We start from the raw sequence: 26,873 nt of genomic DNA on the forward strand, positions 1-26,873 counted from the left end.
ACAACAAAAACAGCTGGGAATAGAGTCTAAAATGCCTTTGTTACCTTTGTTGCACTCGTTGGGAAAAGCAAGTTAGAACTTTTCCACAAAGGAAAGCAGGAAGTAGGCTTCTAAGGAAAAGGTATTAAAGATGCCAGCAACAAACCAACCTACTTCCAAAATGAGCATAATGAGAGCCCCACCTGAGCCTCGCTGGGATCCTTTTCTCCGCTTCAAAGCCTTTTGCAAGATGTCCTTCATGGTGACCTTCATGCTGTCCACCTGGATAAGTGAGAATCCATGTGCAGCATTTCTGCAAGACACAGAAATGGAGAGTGTGACACGCATGCACTTATGTGTACACACACACACACACACACACACACAAACATAAACACACACAAACCCTCACCCACATGTAATATTATCTGGCCTACCTTTTGGCAGATTTGAACAAACTATTAACAGAGACCCTGGCTAGATTTCTCTTTCTGGCTGCAAAAAAACTGAAAAGGAAATATCCTCCAATTAAAACATCCTGTCCCACTGCTGTTCTCATGTATTACAATCTTTAATCCGGTTATGTTACGTTATTTATTTATAACTCATTCTTAATTTCCTTATTTTAAGGTACTATGTAGTATATCTTATTTTATATCATTTATGCATTACAACCCACTTTAATGTATTCTGTATGTTAAGATAACTCACTTGAATGGTTGTTAGTTTTATTTTGTTTGGGTCTATGATCACATAATAAAGGATCTGTATCTGTGTCACATGTTATTGCAAAATAGTCACCAGAGGGCAGCTTGCATCAGGAAAAGTCTTAGGACTGTTATCCAGCATTTTAAGGCCAGTGGAGGAGAGGAAGAACAATATACTGAAGGCAAGACAAAACCATGTAGATCAACACCTTCAATTGGACCAGCAAACAATGCAGCTCTTAGAGCAGAGGTTTCACAGAGTTCCCTGAAGCTGATGAGGGGTCTGATTTCACACCAGATCCAAATTCTAGGAGGTCTTTAAAAGTAGCCCCTAGCTGGGCTCTAAATAGAAGGGTCAATGGGTGCACACAGAGCTCAAATGAAGAACGCAGCACTTCTTGAGTTGCAATGCAATTAGAAAACGTGATCCAATTGCATTTCAATTCAGCATGGACTGAGAAATATTGCTTCAATGCTGAGTTGCCACAAATATGATGCCCCATGGCTGCAAGTGAGAAATATTTATTGAGACAAAATCCTGAAATTATCTGTGTGCCCCCAGATGGGAGCAGGACACAGCTAATTAGGGGGTGTCGTTGAAGTCTGCAATGCCCATGTTTGGACTTGCAGCCAAATCTCAATTTATGTAGAGGTTATGTTCTGGGGATAGAGCATAAGGCCAAAATCGCATATAGTCAAAACATTCTCCCAGCACCTCTGAACACTCTCACAAGGTGAGTGTAATGTTGGGTGGGATTGCACAAGCTAAATGCACTTAAGTTGCAAATTGACTGACTATGCACTTCGTTGGTATGTTAATTTTCATCATCAAACTGAGGTAAGCATGAGTCCTTTGGCTTTGACTGTAGTCTAATCTGCAGAATACCTCCATCCACCCACCTTCTTATTTACTTCTCTGGATGTGACAGAAGGAGATCCTGTTGGGAGACTTCCCTCCCTGCTATGGCAATGGCTTTTACGACAAAGACTCTAAGAAATGTGGTTCCCAGGGCTCCTGACACCCATACCTAGGTACCCTGGGAAAAGCTGGATTTCCCGGGGCCCCTGATGCCAGGGATGATGGCATGACGGTGTTGCAGCAGGTGAGGCCTCCTTAAGGGGCTCCGATAGGATCACGCTCCCATGATGGAGCCCAAACTGTGGGAAATTGCAGTCAAATGTAGGGACCAAAGAGTTCTGTTCCTAGACTTAGCTAGGTCACGCCCTCTCACCTCCATGAGTGAGGAAGTAAAGCTTATTCTAGTTCCTTTTCTCACTTTCCCTGCCAACCATGTAACTGACCAGGATGGATGTGTCTGAACTTGCTCCAAGTTCAGGCCACAGGTCTAAAACTATATTGTGTATTTTGCATGCACAAGTAATCAACCTGTGTTCTCCTTGCCGTTGAATGGAACAGTACATGAATCAGTCCTTTGGATTCAGTAAGTAAAGCTTTTAAACTTACTTAAGTGTGTGTGAACTGTTCAATGCTAGAGGAGTGGGGGTGGGGCAAGAGCTTTAAAGTAGATTACATGGGTTATGCAAAAGGGTTTAATGGCATACATTCCATGCTATACTGCTGCTTAACTTTGATAGTGTTTTAAACTCTGCTGGGGGCTTTCTCCCACTAGAGAGTATGCAAAGCCCCACATTTTTAATCTAGGCACCCACTCAATTCTTTTGTTAATTACCCAAACATGGATTGAATCTATCCATCTCTACACAACTTGGGTATAGAATACACCTTTAACAAAATCTATTTTAGACTGCTTTGTGCACCCAACAAAGACTCCAATCCCACAAAAGCTCAGGAGGCGATAAAAATATTTGTCTTTAAGGTACCCCACAATGCTGTTGTTTTTGCTGCAACAGATTATGCCAACACATCTGGAGTTTGTCCCCAGTACCTGTCGCTGGGGAATCCAGGTGCAGCTTTCGACCCAGAAGCTCTGCAGAGAAAAATGAGATCATTCTGGCAAGATGTACAAGACTGTCCCAGAAGCAACTTTCAGAGGCTTATTCTTGCTAATTTCTGCCATTTATTTTATAGTGCGTGGCTTTTTCTTTTTAAAAACAGGGTAATTGCTTATTTGTATTGCAATTTTTTTAAAAAAAAATAAACAACTACCCTATTAGACCTTCTAAGATCATCAGTAGATAAGCAGGACAGAAATAATAAATTTCTTATTATTTGGAATTAGCTCTAGACATTTCACCAGTGCCCAACACCTTACGTGACAGGAAGAAAAGTAAGTGCACAGTTCTGATCCAACAATAATAGAGAACACGGTCCAAAGACATACTCCTTTTATTTTTTAAAAAAATATTTATTAATGACTTTAAAACCGGTTTTGGGAAAATCTGGAATATTTTAGGAGTATATCTTGAGGATTCCTCAATGAGTAGATTATTGTTGTACAGATATAATTCAGTTATATAATTCAGCATGCAAAAGGTCCCAGGTGCAGTTCCTGGCATCTCCAGGTACGGCTAGGAAAGAGTCCTTTGTCTGAAACCCTGAAAAGCCATTGCTAGTCAATATAGACAATACTGAGCTAGATAGGCCCATGGTCTGACTTAGTTTAAGACAGCTTCCTGTGTTCTTATTTAAATCAGCCCTTTATCAGGACTAGAATATTACTTCTTTTTTACAGGAAATGCTGTAGCTCAGTGGTACAGAAGATGCTCTGCATGTAAAAGGTCCAAGGTATGTTCCCTGAAATCCAGAGGCAGGGTTGGGAAAGGCTTATTGACTGATACCCTGGAGAGCTGCTGCCAGTCAGTGAAGACAGTATTGAATTAGATGGATCAATTGTCTCACCTGTTATTACCCTGCGTTCCAAGGCATTCCCCTGTGTTCTTACATCAATTCTGGAAAACAACCTTCACTGGATCTTTGAAATGCTGTTGGGGCTGAGTTATATGCAGGCAGCATCAGGAGTCAGGGTTAGAACACGCCAGAGCCAGGAAAGGCAAGAGCTGTCTAGGCAAAGTTCCAGCCTGAACTCAAGCCCTTCCTGTTGAGAAGACAGGCTGGATGGGCCAAGCCACTCCACTAGCTCACAGGTCTTCACTGCCCAGTGAGACTCTCCAACCGGTAGTCCTGGTGACTTCCCTCATGGGGCAGCTCTGCACCCAGCTGAGGCATTCTGGGTTCTACTCCGACCAGCCCCAGAAGGGAGTAATATATAAACCCGCTCTCACTTTTTATTTCTCTTTATTTTTGGTCTAATGAATCCAAAGTTGTTCTAATGCTTAACAATCACTTGGGGACTTCAAGCTGAAGAACAAGAAGTGCCTATGTAGGCAATTAGAAGTTCATCCTTCCACAATGGTTTATTGAAGCTTCTTTTTAACCTTTTTGAATTGTTTTTAACTTTTTCACACTTTTATTGCATGGCTTTTATTTTTTTTAATGCTGCGATCCGCTTTGATATATTTTTAGGATTTGGTGGTATATAAATATTTTTATAAATAAATGAGGAGGAGGGGGGAGGATTTGGATAAAATGCCTATTTAAATGTTATTAAGTCTCAATCCTATGCACATTTACATGGGAGTCAGTTCCACTGAGCAAAGCAGACCTTATTTCCAGTAAAAAGACACAGGATTGTACTTGTAAACTTATTTAATCAATTAAATTTGTAATTCAAAGCCACAAAGTATTTAAATGCAAAAGACTTTTGGCTGTTTTCTACTCATTCATGATGGCCGCTCGGAAGACCCCTTAGGATACTCCCCCAAAAAACCTTCCATGCGTCTGGTGGCTTCACTCCACTGCACACCCACCCACCCCAATTTAATAAACTTTGATGCTTTTTTACTTTGGATACATACTGAACAGGCCAAATCTTTCTCTGACATTTAAGTCAGCTTACACCGGCAAAGTCTGAGAACTCTGCCTGCAGAACACATTGTGGTACTTATTGCAATGCTCAGCCAAAATCCAAAGTAAACATTAAGAAAATGAGTTGAAATGTGGAAGGAAAGCCAAGGTGAAAAGGCGTAAGAAGGGGAGAGTTAAAATGAAAAATAGGCAGACGTGGCCAGGGTGTTGTTCTTTAAGCACCACCCCTTGTTTTTTAAGCATCCACAGGAGGCAATGATGGCCACCAACCTAATGGCTTTCAAAGAGGATTACACAAATTCCCAGAGGAGAAGGCTATCAAATACCAGGCGTTAGAACCTGCAGAAGGGGAGAATTAGTACTGTGCTCAGGTCTTGCTTGTGGGCTTCCAACACTGGGGCATCTGCTTGGCCACTGTGAGAACAGGATTCTGCGCTAGATGGACCACTGGCTTGATCTAGCCTGCACTTCTTACATTCTTATGTAGTTCCTGAAGAGCCAGGAGAAATTTATACCATCATAAAGAGCACAAGAAGAACCCTGAGGAATCAGACCAAAGGTCCAGCAAATGTTAACTTTTGCACAAAACATTTTAATATCTGTACCTATTTTTAGCACGTTTGTTGCGTTTTTAACATCTGCGCACATAAGGAGAGAGCCCTGCTGGATCAGACTAAAGGCACACCTGCTTCAGCATTCTACTTGTAAGAGCCAGGAAAGGCAAATGAATGTTTTTGCCTGGCTGGAATGCATCTTTCAACTCCAATAAAGCCTCTTGCTTGTCTGGAGGGAGGACAGAGAAGAGTGTGTAGAACTAGTCTACCGTACAAAGGTTAAGATTTACTTTCGTTACTTGACCCGCTTTGGTCTGCTGGCCCCACCACTCACAGATATTTGGTCCCCAGAAGGTTGCCCAAAAGGGAATGTGGTCCTTAGGCTGAGAGAGTTCTTATAGGACACTAATCTGAACTAGGAAGCTCCATACAGCCATTCTAACTAATAGTCATCAACAGACCTCTTCCATGGATGTGTGTAGAGCCCTATCCGCAATATATAAAGCAGCATCATACCGCTTTAAACAGCCATAACTTGCCCCAAAGAATTCTGGGAGCTGTAGTTAAGGGTGTTGAGAATTGTTAGGAGGTCATGGTTCCCCACACAGCACTACAATTCCCAGAGTCCTCTAAGTTTGATTGTTAAAGAACTCTGGAAATTGTAGCTTTTTGTAGGGGAATAAGGGTTTCATAACAGTTCTCAATACCTGTAACCAACTACAGTTCCCAGCTTTCTTTAAGTGAAGAAGCCATGACCATTTAAAGTGGTATGGCACTGCTTTAAAAGTAAAGTGCGGGTGGGGCTTTTCTCTCTCTTAAAGCTGTCTAAGCCTGTATCTGCGACATCACAGCAACAGATTCTACACAAGAAAAGCAAGCAGCAAAGCTTTTCACTGTACTGAACCACTTCCAAGATTTTGGTAATGGGGGAATTTTGTATTTGAATATTGGACCATCTAAACAAACAAACACACCTAGCAGGTCAGTGAGAAGGGTTTATTTAGCTCAGCCTTCTTCCTGACATGCTAGTTCCTCACCTCTACATGCACTCTACATGCATTCCTCCTCACTCCTCATAAATAGCCAGAAAGTGGTACAGTCCAGAAAAAGAGTTACAACTTGGATCCTCTGAACTGGCCCTAAATGAAGAGTCTCTGAGCTACCAGGGAAGTGAGTGGGGGGCAGCTCTACGAGGAGGCACAGGGAATAGCTATCAATGGCTAGCAGCCACTGCCAGAAGCAGGATGTATCTGAATGACAGTTGCTGGAAAGCATGAGAGGGCAGAATGCTGCTGCCCTCAGTTCCTACCTGTGGGCTTCTGTGCAGAGAGGCACCTTCCCTGAACACTCCCTGCAAAAAAAGACAGAGCCCCATTTCCAAGAGTAAAAACACAACAGTCCCCTGCTAAAGCCTGCCTTAACTCGAGCCTGCCTGTGCTCTGTGAGCAACATGGCCTGAAAGCTGTCAAGTTAATTGCTCTGAGCACTCCGTTACTGAATCATGGCTGAACCCCAGCCATCCTTTACCTCAGAACCTGGAGCCCATCCCAGAACCAATCTTTAAAAGTTTATTTTACTGATCAAAGTAAAATAAGAAAGACAAAAAAGCGGGGAGGGAAGCACAGGCCAAGGAGCTGGGGGTTGGTGGAGGAGAGGAGAGGAGAAAGCCCTGCATTTGACTATATTTAGTGGAACTATTTGAGTAAGTGAGGCCCTGGCAACGGCTGCAGAATATAACGTGCAGCCTGAAATTGTAAACGCCGGGATGTTTGTTCTGGAGCCTGGCCAGACAGGGCCATGATGTCGCTCTTCCAAGAGCTGAGGGATGACAAGCTTTGGAAGGGCCAGGGAGCAGCAAGAGAGGGAGGTGTTGTCGGAAAGGGGGGGGGGAGACCCAGCACCAGGACATCCAGTGCCTGCAGTGATTCCCGAAGATGTCCTGGGCAGAAACCACAGTCCTTGCCTTTTCAGGCGTACATGGAATATTGGCACTGCCTCCTTCCTGTCTTCCTGGTGTGCTCTCTACACTCAGATCTCTCTTTTTCTCTACCCTTCTGGTTCAGGTTTTCCTCATTGTGCCATTAATCCTTACCTCTTTTGCTTGTTTACACCCCTTTCCATTTTCCCGTTATAACTGGGATTCTTTATCTCTTCCTAGATGTTGCACAATACAGTATTATCTTGTTGTTGGGGGGAAAAAAACCCTAACTCTTTAAAACGGCACCTTCTCTCTTTCACCTTCTTTTGCCCCAACCACCATCTTGAGATCACGCAACCAACAGAAGTTCCTGTCTCTGTCAAGGGTAGCCAACTTGGTCTAGTACAAAGCATGATATTTGAACCATTCTCTGCAGCTCCCTATACCTTAGAAACATCTTGCCTCTCTTATTGTGACTTGGTGATGGGCCTTCTGCTACAGAAGCCTACTGCTTCCACCACTAGCGGAAGTCAAAGTGCAGCATAGCTATAATGCCAAGCACAGGAAGCTACACTTTAGCAGTAGAGCACCTGCTTTGCATGCAGAATGTTCCATGTTCAATTCCTGGTTTCTCCAGGAAGGGCTGGGAAAGGCTGCCGACTAAATCCCCAGAGTCAGTCTGTATAGAGACTGTCAGTATAGAGTTGGTCAGAATAGAGAATACTGACTAGGATCAGGCCAAAGACCAATTACTTCATTGTCCTGTTCTCACAGTTGCCAACTGGATGCCCTGAAGGCAAGCTCACAAGCCAGACCAGAGCACAAGAGCACCCTCTCCTCCTCTGGTTTCCAGCAACTAGGATTCAGAAACATTACTGCCTCAGATTATGGAGGCTTGTACCATTGTAGCTAGTAGCCTTATCCTCCACGAATTTTTTCAATCCTCTTTTAAAGCCATCTAGGCTGGTGGCGAGTTCCATAGTTTAACTCTGCACTAGGTTAAGAAGTACCTTTTTCTTATATGTCCTGAATTTTCCAAAACTGTCAGTTTCACTGGATGTCCGCAAGTTCTAGAGTTTAGAGACAGGGAGAAACTCTTCTCTACCCACTTTCTGTACGCCATGCATAATTTTATAACCTTCTATCATGTCACCTCTTAAATCACCTTTTCTCTAAACTAAAAAACAAACAAACGCAAATGCTGCAACCTTTGTATCCCTATGATCATTTTGCTTGTGGTTTTCTGCCCCCTCTAACCCAGTAACTGTTGCTGCGCCTTGTGAAAGTGAGTTCCACAGGTTACCTGCAGTGTGCAAAATTTCCCTTCCTCATGTCAATCCCAAACTTTCGGCCAATCATTTTACCCTGAGCTACAGTATTATGAGAGAGGGATTGGCTGGGGTGGGATGGGATGGAAGAAGAGAGGTCTCAGTCTCAAATGTAATGTGGATTGAGTATTGCCTCACCCATTAAAAATCCATGCCATCTCTATTTTTCTTGTTGTTTGTTTATTATTTTTTTTTAAAAAAAGAAATTAGACCAAGGGAAGAAAACCCCCTACAGCTGGCTTCCTTCTAACCCTCTTCCCTCCCAATCATTTTACGAAAACATACCTGGGTGACAAGGTTAAATCAAGCAAAGGAAAATCCCTGGCACTTATCATCCGCCGGCATTACTGATAAATTGCGTGGTGGAGGAATAAAGGATTACCTTCTGTATTTTTTCATTACACTTTTCTTTTGTTACAGAATACATAAATCCATTGTGGCACAATGTAATATGTATCATCGCGCTACACCTGTGGACGCTTCATAGCGGCTGCCATGTCTGTGCAGTCAGGAATGATGAGTGAACCCCCCGTGAATGTTAATGATAGTGATCATTCTGAGGTAACTTGGCTTTCCATCTTCCTTTACAGCCTCGACGCCGGAGCCAGGGTGGCAAGGTTCAGGAGAGGGAAAATGGGGAAGGAAGGGGGGGGGGAGAGAAGCAGGGGAGAGAGAGAGAGAGAGAGAGAAGCGAGGAGAACGTCCACACCTCAGGAGGAAAAATGCACACCAGCTCACCCTTAGGCCTGGCTTGGGCAAATCCATTAATGCTTGAAGGGAAAAGAAGAAAGGGGGGAAGAGGGGAGTGGGAGACAAGAGGCTGATTCTTCGCCTATCGTCTCTAAGGCAGTGGGGAAACTTTTTCATGATTGCTGCATTCACCATGGGCCTGCTGCTGGTGGAGACAGTATTGGATAGGGAAAGGCCAACCAAGGCCCTGTGTCTGCACTATGCATTCAAAGAAGTATCATACCACTTTAAACAGCCATGGCTTCCCCCAAAGGATCCTGGGAACTGTAGCTTCTTAAGTGTACTGGGGGTTGCTAGAAAGCCCCTATTGCCCTCAGAGAGCTACAATTCCCAAAATTCCCTGGGAAGAGGGGTGAATTGTTTAATCACTGCCTCCCCCCCCCCAGTTACTATTTCAGTCAACTAACTTCCTGGCAGAGGTGTAGTGATCCTGGGTTGCAGACCCATTACTGCTTCTGCAGCAGGCCCCTGTCTCCAGCATTCTACACCCACCTGATCTGCATGAAAGGAGAGCCACTGAGAAGTAGTCTTCCTACCCTTTGATTTCAGCCAATCAGAGTGAAGATAGGTGAGTCAGCCAGTGAGGCTATTGGTTCCTAGGGTCACTCTGGAGAAGATGTGCGGGAATAATACTGAGGAGGAAGAGTTCTGTATACACCAAAGCTAAGCATTTGGGAATACTGAAAATGCAAGGTACTTCAGTTTCAGAAGAACAGTGAGCAAGAAAAATACAACTTAAGCCACTCGGGGGGGGGGATATTTGAGCACTACATATCGTTTGCCCATATATGTGCACAGAAAATAATATAGCCAGCTAAAAGGGTGACACATAAAGATCTGGATTGATCATTGCAATGCACCCCTAATTATTATCATAGTATAATTATAATAATATTGTATACTCTGAGGAGTACTCCTGGTTGCTGCTAAAACATGGGCCTCCAGTTTCTGGGCTGGATTCAGAACCACACCCAAACTGCAAACCTAAGCAGATGTTTCTAAACAGAGGTTGGATGGCCATCTGTCAGAGATTCTTTAGCTGTGATTCCTGAACTAAGAGGGGATTGACTTGATGATTCTTTGGGTCCCTTCCAAGTCTACAATTCTACGATTCAATGGGAGTGCAACCCCATCCAAAATAGATTGAACCTCTATTCCCTGATCTGCCTTGTGACTGACCAGGAGCACCCCTGCCTTGTCTGGATTCAGCTTCAGTTTATTAGCTCACATCCAGTCTTTTACCAAGATCAGGCAGAGATACAGAACTTGGAAAAGCTTCATTGGTTTTAGAAGGGACATAAGAAGCTGCCTTATACTGAATCAGACTACTGGTCCATCCAGCTTTGGGATGTCTACAGTGGCAGGCAGTGGCTCTCCACGGTTTCCGCAGCCCTACCTGAAGACACCAGGGAATGAGCCTGGGGCCTTCTGCATGCAATGCAGCTGCTTTATCACTGAGCTGTAGTCTGGCAGGTGAAGCTGAGAGTCAAGGGCTGTCCCAAAGTCATCCTCATGACTGCAACCAGGATTTGAAACCAGGTCTCTTTTGCCTAACTCTTGCCAGTGTTCTACCTGTTACACCACCCTGGCTTTCCAGGACCATGGAAGAGGAGTAGAGCAGCCCCTTCTAAACACCCACATCCCAGTTTACCAGATATGCTTATGTGGCGGTGTATGCTCAGTTAAGACTTGGCTTGAAAAATCCCACTTGATGAGAGCAGCTTGCCGGGGGAGCTTAGCGCTTGACATTGGACAGACAAAACTCCTTTTTGTCCCGGCCGATTGTCTTCCAAAAGCCATCAGCTCACTAGACTAATGGCCGCATTCAAAGCCAGGATGGCTGCCCTTCCGTCTTCTCCTTGTGTAACTTTGCCAGAGTCCTTGGAACTTGCCAAATTCGGTCATGCCTGCTTAGCTCGCTCGACTGATTGTGCCAGAAAAGAAAATAAGACACAGATGTATTTGAGCGCTTTGAGATGCCAGTAAGAGAGACAGCTAATGGCTTCATTTCGACCCTCCCCTACCAGCTGGGCACAGGTGGGGGGGATAATGAGGTGCCTCTCCCTAATCAAACTCAATTATTTACTACTCTCCATAACCACAAAGACATTCATTCTTGCCTTGAAATATCAAACGGACGTTCCAACCTCTGCCACCAGGTATTTCTAAACAAACTCTGGTGGCTGCTGGTTTGCCTTGGCAGGACTTTTCAAGAGAACAAAGTTCGGCAAAGTGCTTCTTGCCAAAGCATGCCATGCCAGAACTGGCAACCACCAAGCGGGGCTCTGTCATTGTTAGCTTGGCTGACCATGTTGTATTCAAGAACAAATTCAGCACAATGCACGGACAGGCTTCAGACATCAGAAGCAGCAGTAATCGGCAACCAGAGGCCTCGATGGCCCTAACTCGTTTGCTGACATGGATGCTTCAGATGGCACAGAATGAGCAACTGCTTAAGAACCTAAGAGCCTGCTGGATCAGGCCAAAGGCCCATCCAGCTCAGCATCCCGTTCTCAGCAGCCAACCAGATACCTATGGGAAATCCGCAAGCAGGACCTGAGCATAAGAGCCCTCTCCCCTTCTGTTGCTTCCAGCAACTGGTATTCAGAAGCATTCCTGCCTCCAACAGTAAAAGTAGCTTTATTATATCAGTTTTCTAGTGTTTGGTCATGAGGTTGTTGTTGTCTTTTTGCCTATAAAGGCCTAAGCAGCTTAGGCCCCAATGTACATTCAAGTCTGCCTTCTGCTGAACTGCAAATCTCTTAGGCCTGTTGAAAATGCCACTGGGCCAAGTTTTCAATCTCTGGATCTATCAGAACCTTACGCACTTAAAAACACACACACACACGGCTGGCAGACCAAAGCCATCCATCCTCCCCCCCACCGCCCCTTAGTTACTTCTGTCATTTCAAGACAGACACATGGAAAGCCTCAACTTCTCCCCAGACACAGTCCCTGCCAAGGGAGAAACAGAGTCAGATTTGCAAGCACTGAGTTATGCGGATGACGTTTGTTCTGTCCTTAGGGCCAGAAACTCTTCAGGACAGTGAAAATGTGTGCAGCTGAAACAAAATGGAAAGTACAATTCTGCATACAAACACACACATATGCATGGAATCTACATATATGTATGTATATATGCAATGAGGACAAAAAGAGCCAGTGAACAAGCAATGAGCATATGGATGGAATTTGGAATACATTTAAATCCACGCTGTTGGGTTTTCCAGCACTTGAGCAAATGATCAGTCCTATGAGATTTAAACCCCCATCAGTGCTGTCTTTGAATCGGATGCCATGGCATGCTTTTGTCCTTCAAAGCAAGCCCATTTAGAATCAGATTCTGAAATGGAAGCTGGTGTGTGAACTTATGAGCAGGTTACATGGCTTTAAAAAAACAACAACAAAAATATTAGAGCATTATTTTTGGTAAGTAGAGAAAGAGAGTACACAAGAACTTAAGATGAGGCTGCTGATCAGGCCCATCTAGTCCAGCATTCTGTTCTCACAGTGGCCAACCAGACGTGTGGGAAGCTCATAAGAGCACAATAGCACTCTGCCTACCTGTGATTCCCAGCAACTGATATTCAGAGGCATACTGCCTCTTACAATGGTGACACGGTGCCTCTGACAATGTATGCTGCCCCGAAGGTAGGAAAGAAGTTAATAGTAAATTAACCCTGAAATATGGAAAGCAGCATCCTGGTGGTCTTGAGGAAGACTATGGCTGTTTCCCCTGAGCAACCTGTTGAGTATTGAGTATTTATCCTGATCTGTTTGCTGGGAGATTAGTTGACAACTGACTATTTAATGAGGATTTATCCCAATCTGTTTGTGGGGAGCTTAGGTGCTGCCGCATCAGAGTGTTGTCCCATGCTTCCTAGTGCCTTTGCCATCACTATTCTTTAGTGCAAAAAAGTCAGCTCTTTTGGGAAAGCAGACTTGTTGTGCGAGTTCTGCCAACCAACCATAGTAACACCATCTCAGTTTGCCAGTCAGCGTAGGACTGAATCCCCCCTGAAAACAGTGACTGTCTGGAAGTGTCCCATGCACCAAGATTGTTAAGGAAATAAAGAAAGAGGGATAGAGAAGGAAGGGGGAAGCTGTTGTGCAAACTCACATCCGGACGAAGAGGGACTGCTTGGCTGCCAAGCCCGGTGAGGAGTATTTCTCTACCAGTGCCAGTGTGCTGAAGCCGAACTTGTGGATGGGCTCATTGCAATCCAAGGGTGGGAAGTCTGTGTCAACCTCACCATCGTCCTCAGCAATGTGGAGGCAGTAAGCGCTGACATTTTCACTGCAGCAAATGAAAGGAAGAGTGTCTCAGGTGGAGGTTTAATAAATTTGTATATTGCTTTCCACTATAAAAAAAAAGTTTAGCAAGGAAGAAGGCAGCGGTTTGCACTCAGTAATGCTCAGCAATTTTTTCCTCAAAGGTACTTTCAAGTGTACAGAGTGATTGGATGTTTTATTTAGCCATTATGGTTAATAGCCATGGATGGACCTCTCCACCTTTTACAGACCCCTGAACTAATGGCATCACTGCTTCTCGTGGCATTAGGAACTTCCTGGTTCAAATTTCACCTCTGCCACAAATTCACTATTTATGGTGGTAATGATGCTGACCTACACTACAGGATTGTCATAAGGAGTACTGATACAATGTAGAGTGTTCAAGGTACTTCACATAAAGAACTTCACAGAATGTGATTTAAATGATTAAAAAATAATACTCATACCGCAAGGGTCAGAGAAGGGGAGACAAATGGATAATATGCTTATTGGAAATGGGCAATACTTCAAATTTTCCGAAATGATCCAACACAAGATAATGTCAAACTGTATGCACTGTTAAATGCATTCCCTGCTGAAATACTAGAGGCTCCATCAGCACTGGCATCCTGCTGGCTTTTGAAGACACACCTTGTTTACAGAGGCATTCCCTTGATCTTTCAACCAGAGTCTCCTGTTCTAATTGCTTTACTGTTTTAACAGGATTGTTTTATTGCATATTTTAATTATAGGTATGTGTATTTTAATAATTGTGTCATTGGTTTTTATACTTATAAAGCAGCTTAGAAGCCTATATTGGTATTAAGAGGCATATAAATAAAAAAAACCTAATGGGTTGACTTACCCGCTGCCTTGCGGGACATCTTCAGGAGAAGAAAGGGCAAAGAAATAAACCCTACATAAATACAGAATGGAGTCCCTAAGGCAGTTGGATGCTGTCTTATACGCCTCCTTCCAGCAATTTCTGTAGCCCAGCTGGTGCCAAATGTATTGCTCTGCTTTCCTTTGACCATGCCAGCGATGCTGGGAGGGGGGTCTTGTTATCTCGGGAACCTAGGACCTTCATGCACACTGCCCAAGCTTGCACCCTGTAGAGGTCACTTCAGTGCTGCTAACAAAGCAAAAACAATGCAGGAGGCAGCAGTTATGAGTTACTGGTCTCTGCAGCCACAACAGAGCTGTGATTCTCCAACACTTTGACTTCAGCCCCAGAGGCACAATCCATTATCTCTCAAGACAACTAGGTTGTTTCCAACTACTCAGAGTAGACCCACTGGAATAAATGGATTTAAGTTAGTCATGTCTATTATTTTCAGTGGTCTACTCTGAACGGGACTAGCATTGGCTACAACCCACTATTACTTTTTAATTACTCTTTTTATTTTTATTTTTAAAAAAAACTCTTTTCTGATCAATCCACTGGTTCTCTGTCGCCACTTTACCAGTATTCTGTTTCATTCCAGCATGGCATGGAAGATCTGCCTAAATGTTTAGCGTCTGGCAGGAGGGATTCTAAACTCAGCTGGGTGAATTTGGAAGTTTTAATTGCTTGACTGGTGCTTAAATTAATTAATAGCAAAGCGCATGCTAATTGTTTAATTGGTCGCTTGATCTATATAGATCATTTTTGTGTGTGTGGAATTAAATGAGTTGATTTACAAAGTTTATTGATTGGATGCGACAGTGAATTATTTCACCGACTACCTGATTTGCAATTTTCCCAATTAATCTGCATACCTTGGGTTGCAACTCAGCTCACCCAAGAGTGCTTACTACGGGTGATCCATCCGCACACTGTCATGGCTAAAGTATTTATTATATCAAACAAGTAATAATGACACATTAAAGTTAATGTAACCTGCACGTTGGATAAACTGATGGCTAACGAGGAAGTAATCCCACTCTGTTGGCCTGTTGTAAACATTACGGTTTTGTTGCAGGGGCATTTGAAGGACTTGCTATTACTTTTTGTAACAGTTTACATGCAGTTCAAGAGGACAGTGGTACAAAAAACCCCCACACTGGAATCAAAAAGTAATAGCAACTGCAGAACTCATCAACTGCTCACAAAAGTTGGCTTTTATTATGCAATGGAATTTCAGGATTGTGAAGAAGGTTGAATCCTGGAGAAGAAACGCACTCTAAACACAGAGTTTAAGGGAAATAAACCTTTAATACAGGGCCAGGCACCGCTGCTCCCATTGTAGCAAGTCAATCAAGTCACTTTTATAATATTTTTAAAAATATCTTTCAATATAATAATAATAATAATAATAATAATAATAATAATTTTTATTTATATCCTGCCCTCCCCAGCCGAAGCCAGGCTCAGAACGGCTAACAATCCTGCCTAATGATGGAAGCAGATATGTATAGAGCTGGGGTGTGTTCACATCTTGAACTGGGACTCCCAAGCAATCAGGCTTAGGCACTTCCTGTGCAACCTCTGTCTGTTCCTGCTGCAAGTCTAGGACACTCCCTATCCCCTTTGTGCACTTCCCATGTCTTTTGATTGTGGGCAACTTTTCATGCACAATAAGAAGCAGCGCTCCTCAGTTATGTTAGAAGTTTGGGAAGCACAGCTTTATTTGACCCACAGTCGTGAAAGAGTGGTTAAAAAGCCCATTGGACATGAATATGTAAGCAGTGTCGGTGACACTGAAGTAGATATGATTTATCTTTTTTAAAAACAAACAAACAAGACACCCAAAAAGGGAGAGCATCTCAAAATGATGATTCATTTATACAACACTGGCTTCATATGCTTGTCATTACATGGAACCCAGTAATTTAATTGAAAGAGAAATAGATATAGATGTATGCATAGCTTGGAAGGAAATATTGATAAATGTGGAGGTGTTCCAGCAAGATTTATCTGTAAAAAAAAAAAAAAATATTGATGTGGAAATCCATTTCATTATGCAAAAGTGGCTGCGGGGGGGGGGGGGGGAGAAAGAGAGAGAGAAGGATGAGGGGGAAGGGATGGAGAAGAAAGCAGAAAAAGAAAGGGCCTACTTGAGTTTGGGTTCCCGTCCTTCACTCGTGTACTGCCAGCAGATGAGCCCAATCAAGTCATGCACCTTGGCATTGGCGATGGTCACCACAGTCATGGGCTGCAGTTTGTCCTGGTTTGTGTGCAGCGGGAGGTAGACATCAATGATTTTGGTTGCAGTGGTGCCAATATGGCCCTGTCAGGAGAAGAGATTTCATTATACATATAAAGAGAGGGGGGGGGGAGGAGAGACTGACAGATAGACATGATTTGGCAAGGAGTGACTAGACAAAATAGAAAAGGTTGCTTTCCAGCTCAGGGTGGGTGACTGACATGTATGGTTGTCTCATGGTTACCTTGTGCTTGAAAAAGACCACAATTCTGCAACCTAGATTCTGCAATCCCAATTCTGCAGTGAAAGATGGACCCTGCAATGTGCATGAATTATGCATACCTGAGTCATTTCACTTGTTTCGCATAATTTATTCTGCTTTTCCTTTTATGCAATAGGAATACGGGAACATACAGACATAGGAAGCTGTCTTATACCAAGTCAGACCATTGGTCCATTTAGCTCAGAAATGGCTACACTGACTAGCAATGGCTATCCAGTGTTTCAGACAGAATTCCCTTTCAGCCCCACTTGGAGATGCTGGAGATAGAATCTGGGGACCTTCTGCATGCAAAGCAGGTGCTCAACCACTGTGCTACAGACCTTCCCATATACAGTGGTACCTCGAGTTACAGACGCTTCAGGTTACAGACGCTTCAGGTTACAGACTCCACTAACCCATAAATAGTACCTCGGGTTAAAAACTTTGCTTCAGGATAAGAACAGAAATCGCGTGGCGGCGGTGCGGCAGCAGCAGTGGGAGGCCCCATTAGCTAAAGTGGTACCTCAGGTTGAGAACAGTTTCAGGTTAAGAATGGACCTCCAGAACGAATTCAGTTCTTAACCCAAGGTACCACTGTATACCATGTAGATATCCACATACAACTTGCCACTTCCACAGAATAATTCCAGAGAGGTAGGTAACTGGCTGATAGGACAACCACAATTCCCCAGGTCAGAGGAGGGGCCGCCACACAGCACAGTCGCCAGCTGCCTGTGCTGCGTGCCCCCTACCTGGCCTGCCCCACCTCCCACACCATACCTCCTGTTGCTATGAACGAATGCAATTGCTTCCCACTCCTGTTTTCCCAGTCCTCTCCTCCCAGGCATATTTTTTCAAGTAAAACACCACCACCCCTGAATTTAAAACACCCAAGTTTAAAGCCCACCCTCATTAAAGCAATAATCTTACCTCAAGTGGGGCTGGTCTACATGCTCGCTCCACCCCCAAAGGGATGACCCCCTTTGGTGTCGCCCCTTCGGTGGTGGCCCACCGAAGGCTGGCTGGCTTTAGAGTGCTGCTGGGGCACTTTAAGCTGGGTCAGCAGATGTTATCAATGCAGCCTGCCCGCCCAGGGTCCTAACCCCTGCACTACTCTCAGCAGCATGTCTGCAGGTCCAGGCAGATTGAGGTCCAGGCAGAAGCAGGTATGAGAAATATTTGGCCCTCCAGATGTTGCTGAACAACAACTTCTACCATCCCATGCCATTTGACCATGCTTGGTAGGGTTGATGGGAGTTGTAGTTCAACAACATCTGGAAGCCCAAGGGTCCCTCATCTGTTTTAGCTTAACCAAGCAGTTTTTTTTACTGTGGCAGGACCCTCGCTCTAGTCTCTAGTTAAATAAATAAATTTATCATTAACAGTTTCCATAAGCACAGTGTGCTTCACAGAAATTCTACATCGCAAAATATATGAATAAATTAAAAAGCTAGGTCACTGCCTCCAAGGAGCTTGCATTATACAAATTCTGACAAGGGGGAGCAGAAGACAAGGAAAGAAGCGGCAAGTGATTAATGTTTGAAAGTGCAGAAAGTGCATTCCTTCGTTTCCTGCCGACAAAGAAGTTGCATGAATTAACATGTCATCAACAGACAGTGAATCTCTTTCTCTCCAGCCCCGCTGCCCCTGCACCCTCCCCTGCAAAAGCCAGGAACCCATCCCTTGCTCTATCCAGGATGCCAAGGGAATACTGTAACCGGGAACAACGGATTTATGATTCTTATTTATATCATTCTAATGTTGGAAGGCTCAAGTTGAAAATTGGGCCTTCGCTGCTTTATCATCGTTAATCTTTTCTATGGAAAGATGACGAAGACAGTGCTGGGGCTGCTGAATTGCTGATGTGCATATACACCAAAGGATTTGCAGTGCTAAGCACATACATTTACCTTTCTAAAAAAAAAATATTGCCAGGGAGAGAACAGAGGGTGGTGACTATGGGCCTTAGCCACTGTCAGGGCTGGGCTGTGGGCAGCAGCACTGAATTGGTAGGGGTTCTGGAATGAAGGACATAGGCTCTTGTTAGGCTTACTGCATCGTCTCCAAACCAACTGTCCTGAAGCCAAGGAGCTGGAGCAGAAAGAGAAGCCAGCATTGGATTTATCCTTCAGCCCAGCCAATCCAAGGGTCTCTTAACTGCTTACCAACTTCCTGCAAGGTGGGCTAGGCTAACAAACAGTGATCAGCCTAAGGTGATCCAGTGAGCTTCATGGTTGACTTAAGGATCTGAAACTCTGGTCCTCCAGGTCTTAGGTCAGCACTCTAACCACTACACGACACTGTCCCTCTCATGAGTCAAGTACTGGCAAACTTTATTAATAGGTTTGGTAAGAAGCCAGATGGGAAATCCATTTAGTACACGGGTGCCCACTATTTGGCGTTTCCTTCAAACCTGCCAATAAATCCAGTAGGCGTAAAAGGGACAATAAAAGTAACATTGTCCTGACCTGTCACCTGTGGCACAGTTAATTTGTCAAAAAATTATTTCATCTTGAATTATTTCATCTTGACACCGGACGCAGCCTATATAAAGTAAGTTATCAGGCACATTACATTATATAATGAGAATTGACACATTATATACACATAGGAGTGACAAACGGTGCCTGAGGGTCATGGCTGAAAATCCCACAAATTTTTGTTTTAATTTTTATTTTAATGCACACAGTATTGCCATTGCAGATCTGCAATGAATGGAAGTAACAAATAAAAGAGTGTGTGGAGAGTTTGTGCATGCTCATGTGTCAGAAGGACTCCCACCATGAGAGGAGTCAGCAGTCCTGGCTCCCAGTTACTGATGAACGAAGGCGGAAAGGAGGATTCTTTCCAAAAGCTTCAATGTTTAGATTTTGCTGCTGTACATATGCAAATTGCTGGCTTAAGGCACTTCAGGCAACACACATAATTAATCCTAAATACAGCTGCAACAAAGGCAGGTGCTGTTAACTCCCCAAGCTTTGGATGCTGATCCAACACAACCCTATATATAGGAATGGGGTGGGCACCACTTAGTTCCGCAATCTCTCACTATGCCTAGTAGGCAAAAGCCTCTTTCCCTTCTGCTTTGGCACCTACTAGACGTAGGTGAGAGGCATCCAGGCCTGGGAGAACTGTCAGGAGCCCCCTACTCTCGAGTAGGACCCTGGCAGAGACACATGCCTGACTGGCATGTTCTCTCCCTCCTGGTCGATCATTCGGGAGCTTCAAAACCTTTCTTCAGCCTGAACATCACAGCGACCGATGCCAACAGACATCGGCACACTTAGGGATCCGCAGAGTCTTTGCAGCTTGCGTAACAGACCTCAGCAACTCAGCATTTTGGCTAATCTACTTTATTTACATATAAACACATATGGAGCACTGAAACATGGCTCCCTCTCTCTCTAGCATCAGACAGCAAAGAGAATGAACAAAGGGCAATAGTCCCACTTCACGGAACACAGTAACACAAACATCCTGTCGCCGTCACTTCCCACTCTGCGGAGTCAAAACATACACCGTCATGTGAAAGACAACAATCCCATGACTGCAATCATGGAGCAGGAATTCTAACAAGAACATTCCCCTATGGAAAGGCTGGGCTGTTCCCAGCGTATGATGGTGCCAGGGTGGGTTGCACAACAGGCACTGTAAATGCCTGTTGTTGCAGAGATAGCTATGCTCTGCCTCAAAAGTCAGAGGCAGCAATGCTTCTGAATACAATTTGCTGGAAACCACAGGAGGGGAAAGAGCTCTTGTGCTTGAATCCTGCTTGCTGGTTTCCCACAGGCTGGCCCCTGCGAGAACAGGATACTGGGCTGGATGGGCTGGTTGCCTGATCTGGTACGGTCCTCTTACGTTCTCATGAGAGCAGATTGAGGGACCCCTCCCACCAGGATCCTCACTATCAGGCTGCCCAAGTCCCAGCAAAGACACACATATCTGCTAGTCCTCCCCTGGGTCCTTGGCAAACCCTCCATCTGTATCGTCCTGACTCAGCCAGCCCATGGCACTAGTATGATGTAGTGGTGAGAGTGTCTGACTAGGACCAAACATTCCCACTCAGCTATTACACTCCATCTCTCAGCCAATCCTACCTACCAGGGTTGCTGTGAGGATAAAATGGGGAAGGAACTGCGTGCATCAGAACAAAGTAGCATTGCTGTGATCATGATGAGCTGAAATTCAGCAGGTCTAGATCTGGTCTGTGTGTCTGGATGGGAGACCACCTAGGAACCCAATATTTATCTTAGGTAATTTATCTTCTGCCTTTCCATCTGAAGAAATTCAACAGCGTCTCACAGAATAAAACAACATTAAAAACACTCCTCTTCCCTACAGTTAAAATACAAATTACAATAAAAACAAATGAGGCAGACATAATAGAGCAGAGAAAAATCCACCAGCCAGATAAACTTTAAAAGCCTGCTATAAGAGCAAGCAAGCCTTCAGGAGGTGAGGATCACGTAGGATGACACCAAGTGGATCTCCTCTGGCAAAGGAGTCCCCACATTCACCGCTGTGAATTCCAGGATGGGTGAAAGACAGGATATAAATGTAATAAATAAATTGATTTCCGGGTCAGCGCCATCGTTAATGGCGGATTCCCTCTGAGTCTCAGAGGGACCAGCTCCGCGGGATCGGGTCTTACCGCTGCGGCAAAGCGGGGGCCCTTTAAAAATCACAGGTGGGGGAAGCCTGTGAACGTGGGGACTCGGCGGGCACCATTTGCGCCCCCCCAATTTGCAAAGGGACCCTTTTAAGGGTTCCGGAGCGGGACGGGGTGAGCGGCGCGGTGCTGAGAGTCGACTGCTTCTTCCGCGGAGTGAAGCCACACAGCCGTTATCGGAGAGCGCTGACTTTTTCCTGGGACAATTGGACTTTGAAAGCAACTACCCGTGAGTAGGATTAAATTGGATTTAAAAGGAGAAAGAACAAGTTAATTCGACACCGAAGCGGGAAGGTATAAACAGGAAGTCTGCCTTCCTTTCTTGTAAACAGATCAAAGCAAAGAGACTGTAAAGCGGAAACTTGGAAAGACGTTTGGAAAAAGACTTAAATCTTAACATCAGGAAAGCAGTCTCCCCTCCGGATTGCAGGAGAGGAGGGGGGAAGGTTTGAGTTGTATTTACCTGCAAAAAAAAGGGGGAAAGGAAGCTATATCGGTCCTGGAGGTTCTGCTGAATATGATTAGAAGGGACCGGTTGGTTAAAGGTATACAGGTTGGAGCCAAACAGTACAAACTGAGAGCATTTGCAGATGACTTAGTATTGACGTTACAGGAGCCAGAATCTAGTACTAAAAGGGTTTTAGAACTAATTCAAGAATTTGGTCAAGTGGCAGGATTTAAACTGAACAAGTTGAAAACTAAGGTTTTAGAGAAAAATTTAACACCGATTGAAAGAGAGAGGTTTCAGAATGAGACAGGCTTGACTGTCGTTAAGAAAGTGAAATATCTGGGGATTAATATGACAGCCAAAAATGGGAACTTATTTAAAGATAATTATGAAAAATGTTGGACGGAAGTGAAAAAAGACTTAGAAATTTGGTCGAACTTGAAGCTTTCACTGTTGGGTCGTATTGCTGTGATAAAAATGAATGTATTGCCTAGAATGCTGTTTTTGTTTCAAACATTGCAAATTGTGGACAAGATGGACTGTTTCAAGAAGTGGCAGAGAGATATTTCTAGATTTGTCTGGCAGGGCAAGAAGCCCAGAATAAAATTTAAGATATTAACTGATGCAAAGGAAAGGGGTGGATTTGCCCTGCCAGACTTTATACTTTACTATGAATCAGCAGCTTTTTGCTGGTTGAAAGAATGGCTGCTTCTGGAAAACACAGACATTTTGGACTTAGAAGGTTTTAACGATGTATTTGGATGGCATGCATATCTGTGGTATGACAAGGTCAAAGCGCATAAAGTATTTAAAAACCATATTGTCAGGAAAGCATTGTTTAACGTTTGGATAAGATATAAGGACTTATTGGAAAATAAAACCCCAAGGTGGCTGTCACCAATGGAAGCAAAAGCCCAGAAAAAGCTCAATATGGAGGCCAAATGGCCGAAATATTGGGAAATTTTGGAACAAGAGGGAGATAGACTGAAATTGCAGAGTTTTGAGAAACTTAAAAACAAAGTGTGAGATTGGCTTCATTATTATCAGATAATGGAGGCATATAATTTGGACAAGAAAATTGGCTTCCAGGTGGAAAAATCAAAATTAGAAACAGAACTGTTAGAACCCAAAACTAAGATTTTGTCAAAGATGTATAACTTGCTGTTGAAATGGAATACTCAGGATGAAACGGTGAAATCTGCTATGATTAAATGGGCACAAGATGTTGGACATAACATTATGTTTGCTGACTGGGAACAGTTATGGACCACAGGTATGAAGTTTACGGCATGTAATGCCTTAAGAGAGAATATTATGAAGATGATATACAGGTGGTACATGACCCCAGTCAAGCTTGCAAAAATCTATCATTTGCCCGATAATAAATGTTGGAAATGTAAAGAAACTGAAGGTACATTCTTTCACCTTTGGTGGACGTGCCCAAGGATTAAGGCTTTCTGGGAAATGATCTATAATGAAATGAAAAAGGTATTTAAATATACCTTCCTGAAGAAACCAGAGGCCTTTCTTCTGGGCATTGTCGGCCAATTGGTGCCAAAGAAGGACAGAACTTTTTTTATGTACACTACAACAACAGCAAGAATACTCATTGCAAAGTATTGGAAGACACAAGATCTACCCACTTTGGAAGAATGGCAGACGAAGGTGATGGACTATATGGGATTGGCAGAAATGACTGGCAGAATCCGAGACCAGGGAGAAGAGTCGGTGGAAGAAGATTGGAAGAAATTCAAAGACTATCTACAGAAATACTGTAAAATTAATGAATGTTAGAATGATGTTGGATAGAAATTAAGTGGTTTCCAGCTGTAATGCTTTAAGAGAATATAAAAAAAGGGTTATAAATAGGTAAAAATCTAATGGTAAGGATTTGCTGAACCAACAATTTGAAGTGGAATACAAAAAAGGGAGGTACGAGGAGGTCTGGGAAACAAGCTAAAGGAAAATAAGTAATGGAAAATCTGTGTGTTTTTAACTATTTTTATTTTGTATTTTTGTTATTTTTTTCATTTTTATTGTAATACTTTAAAAAATCTTAATAAATATTTTATAAAAAATAATAATAACTGTAACAAATAAATAAAGTGTGCAGTCACTTTTAACTGGGAGAAAAAGGGGGGAAAGGTGTGCCTTGGCTTATCAGAAGCTGAGAAAAATGAACAATGTTATGCAATTGTATCAGCATATTTTATTGAACATATAATTGCTTATGCATTTACTTTTTCTTGAAAACCTAATCAAAATTATTTCAAAAAGAATAAGCTGGGAAACATTGATGCAGTGTGTGTGTGAATTTGCAAGAGTATAAAGATGTGATCCACCACCCACTGAGAAAAACTGAAGCTCTCCCATTACTGGTATGGAGGCAGTTGTGTTGTAGTTCTCCAGGGTCACAGGGGCCAATGACCTGTGACTATTTCCGCAGCAGGGTTCCTGTCTCCAGCATACTAGAGCTGCCCAATCAGCATGAAAGGGAAGTTTTTTAGCCACGATATGCTCCAAAACTAAACTCTTAGAAACCCTGAAAATACAAGGTTCTTCACTTTCAAGAGAATGGTGTGCAAGTTTTGTAACACACAGTGGAACTTTGCATAAAACACAGTGAAAGAAGATACTGGAGTGTCGCATAACTTCAAATCATTTGCTCATGTATGTGCACAGAAAATAGTAGATTTCGCTGAAAGGCAAGACTCTGAGATCTGTTCAATGCATACATTACAGTCATACCTCATGTTACGTTTACTTATGTTACGTTCTTTCAGGTTACGTCCCACAGCAACCCAGAAGTACCGGAAAGGGTTACTTCCGGGTTTTGCCGCTCGTGCATGTGCAGAAGCGCAAAATGACGTCATGCACATGCTTGGAAGCGGCGAATCGCAACCCACGCGTGCGCAAACGCGCCACTGCGGGTTGTGTTCTTTTCATGTTGTGAACAGGCCTCCAGAACGGATCCCGTTCGCAACCAGAGGTACCACTGTATTATCATCATCATTATTATTACTACTACTAATATTATATCATTTTAGAAGGAGTATGGATCTGAAAAGGCATGGCTATCATGACAGGACTCCACACTTCTGTATTTGCCACAACACTACTGTACACAGGGATGTATATATCCTCAAGTTTCACCAGATTATTTCAAGCACCTGAGCGGCTTCACAACTGAGGCCCCCACAAAGGGGAATGGTTAAGACTGCAACAAGAATACTGTGCGTTCTCTTTCCACTGCCTTCATTAGGATTAGGAAGAATTATAAAACACCAAATTCCACAATGACGACAGCAGCCAGGAAACAATTTAGACACTGGATCCGGTCTGTCGGCCTCACAGAGCAGTTTCGGGGACGGCTATTCAATCATTTTATAGGATAAAATCAATACGTGTTAAATATAAAACCAGGCTTTTTTTTTTAAAGACCTATAAAGAAGAGTTACCAGTTTTAGACTTCATCCACACAATAAAAGGAGTTCTTAGGAGATTTAATGCTAACTCCTAATGAAAATCCACAGGAGAATGTATTCATTCTCCATTCTGCTTTCCATTACACCTATCAAGCTAGAGCATCTCAACAAGAAAAAAGGGTAATATCCAACTAGATTCTACTCAGAGTAGACCCACTGAAATTAATGAACCTATGTCACCTATGAGCACTGACTTAAATAGGTCTACTCTGATTGGAACTAACATTGGGTTATATCCAATGACATAAGAAATCAACAGCCCTCTTAGGATGGGAACTGTCGTACAGAAGACATATGAGGGCCTTCACAGAGACCATGAAGAATCACCAGTATTTTTTTGAAAGTGTCTTGCTCTGTCATAGGTACATGCAGCTCCCACTACTGGAACGCTTGTTATCTGAAATCTCAGTTATTTGAATGCAAAGAATTAGACCCAAACTTTGCTACCCAAATGGCTGATTCAAATTCAGAACAGCCAGAGTTTGCCCACTTCCTAACTTTTTGGTGTTTTGCTGGTTGGTGGCAGCCATTTTTATCAGAAAGCATGAAGGAAGGGAGTGTGGGCGGCGGGGGGCGGGCGGGCGGGCGGGGGAGATTGGTAATCAGTTTTGCCTTTGTTAGGCTTCTGATTGGCAGTAGTTCCTGGCAGAAAGCGCGGAGGGTAGGCGGGGAGAGACTGGACAAATCACAGATTAGGAATGTTTCCATAGGAAATAATGAAAATCACCAGCTCATTACGCGAATGCCCCCCATGAACAATTTCCTGGGAACGCACTGTGTTTGGAAAGCAAGACCTGCATGTACACAGCAAAGTGCTGGGCAGAAATGAAATAGATTTATAAGCCTGTCATACGTCCCGACAATCCCAGACATGTCCTCTTTGTGGGGGGCCATCCAGGGGGGATTTTATATTTTAATGGAACTATTTGGGTTTTGGGGTTTTAACCTGAAACTGTTCTTAACCTGAGGTACCACTTTAGCTAATGGGGCCTCCCGCTGCCGCCGCGCCACTTCCGTGCGATTTCTGTTCTCATCCTGAAGCAAAGTTCTTAACCTGAGGTACTATTTCTGGGTTAGCGGAGTCTGTAACCTGAAGCGTATGTAATCTGAAGCGTCTGTAACCCAAGTTACCACTGTATTTATTTAGGCCTTGGGCATGGGCTCCAGTGGCTCGTGCTCTCTGCATGCTACAGCCGCTGCCAGCCCGAGCCGGGGAAAGAGGTGCACAGGCGTGGAAGTGGCCTCCGCACACCTATTTCCCCAGCTCAGGCTGTCCTCTTTTTTGCTCTTTAAGATATGGCAACACTAAAATAGAAGGCTCTGGAAACAAAAACGGTGGCAATAACTAGCTCAACAAGAGCACAGGGCGGAACAAATTGCAACTAGGCCTAACAAGCTCTTTTAACTCATAGAGGTAGTTCTCAGCCATGATGCTGAAGCAGAGGTCAGAAAAACCCAGGGGGAAGGTGCTTGCTCTGCCCTTTGGCATATGCTCAGAGGGGGGCTGCCTCTCTACCTGAGAGAAGGAA

The 26,873-nt window shown here is 43.7% G+C and overlaps 1 protein-coding gene across 18 annotated transcripts in view; it reads right to left on the minus strand.

The window, feature by feature from the left end:
* The window catches only part of MAPKAP1 (MAPK associated protein 1), a 180,867-nt gene that overhangs the window by 88,931 nt on the left and 65,063 nt on the right, over positions 1-26,873 (minus strand). For 10 of the 18 annotated variants that reach the window (XR_014543994.1, XR_014543995.1, XR_014543996.1 and 7 more), the window contains exons 5-7: positions 16,392-16,564; positions 13,204-13,380; positions 183-292 (exon numbers count right to left, since the gene is read on the minus strand). Coding sequence is in view for 8 of the 18 variants with exons in the window: in XM_083597002.1 (XP_083453128.1) it covers positions 183-292; positions 13,204-13,380; positions 16,392-16,564 (460 nt within the window). In the remaining 10 variants the exon portion in view is untranslated. Of the gene's footprint in view, positions 1-182; positions 293-2,593; positions 2,636-13,203; positions 13,381-16,391; positions 16,565-26,873 lie in introns of all 18 variants that reach the window. The other 8 variants (XR_014543997.1, XR_014543998.1, XR_014543999.1 and 5 more) reach the window with 1 other exon arrangement.

The sequence above is a fragment of the Podarcis filfolensis genome (genome assembly GCF_964270895.1).
Source record: "Podarcis filfolensis genome assembly, chromosome: Z".
In the NCBI taxonomy this organism is placed as follows: Eukaryota; Metazoa; Chordata; class Lepidosauria; order Squamata; family Lacertidae; genus Podarcis; species Podarcis filfolensis.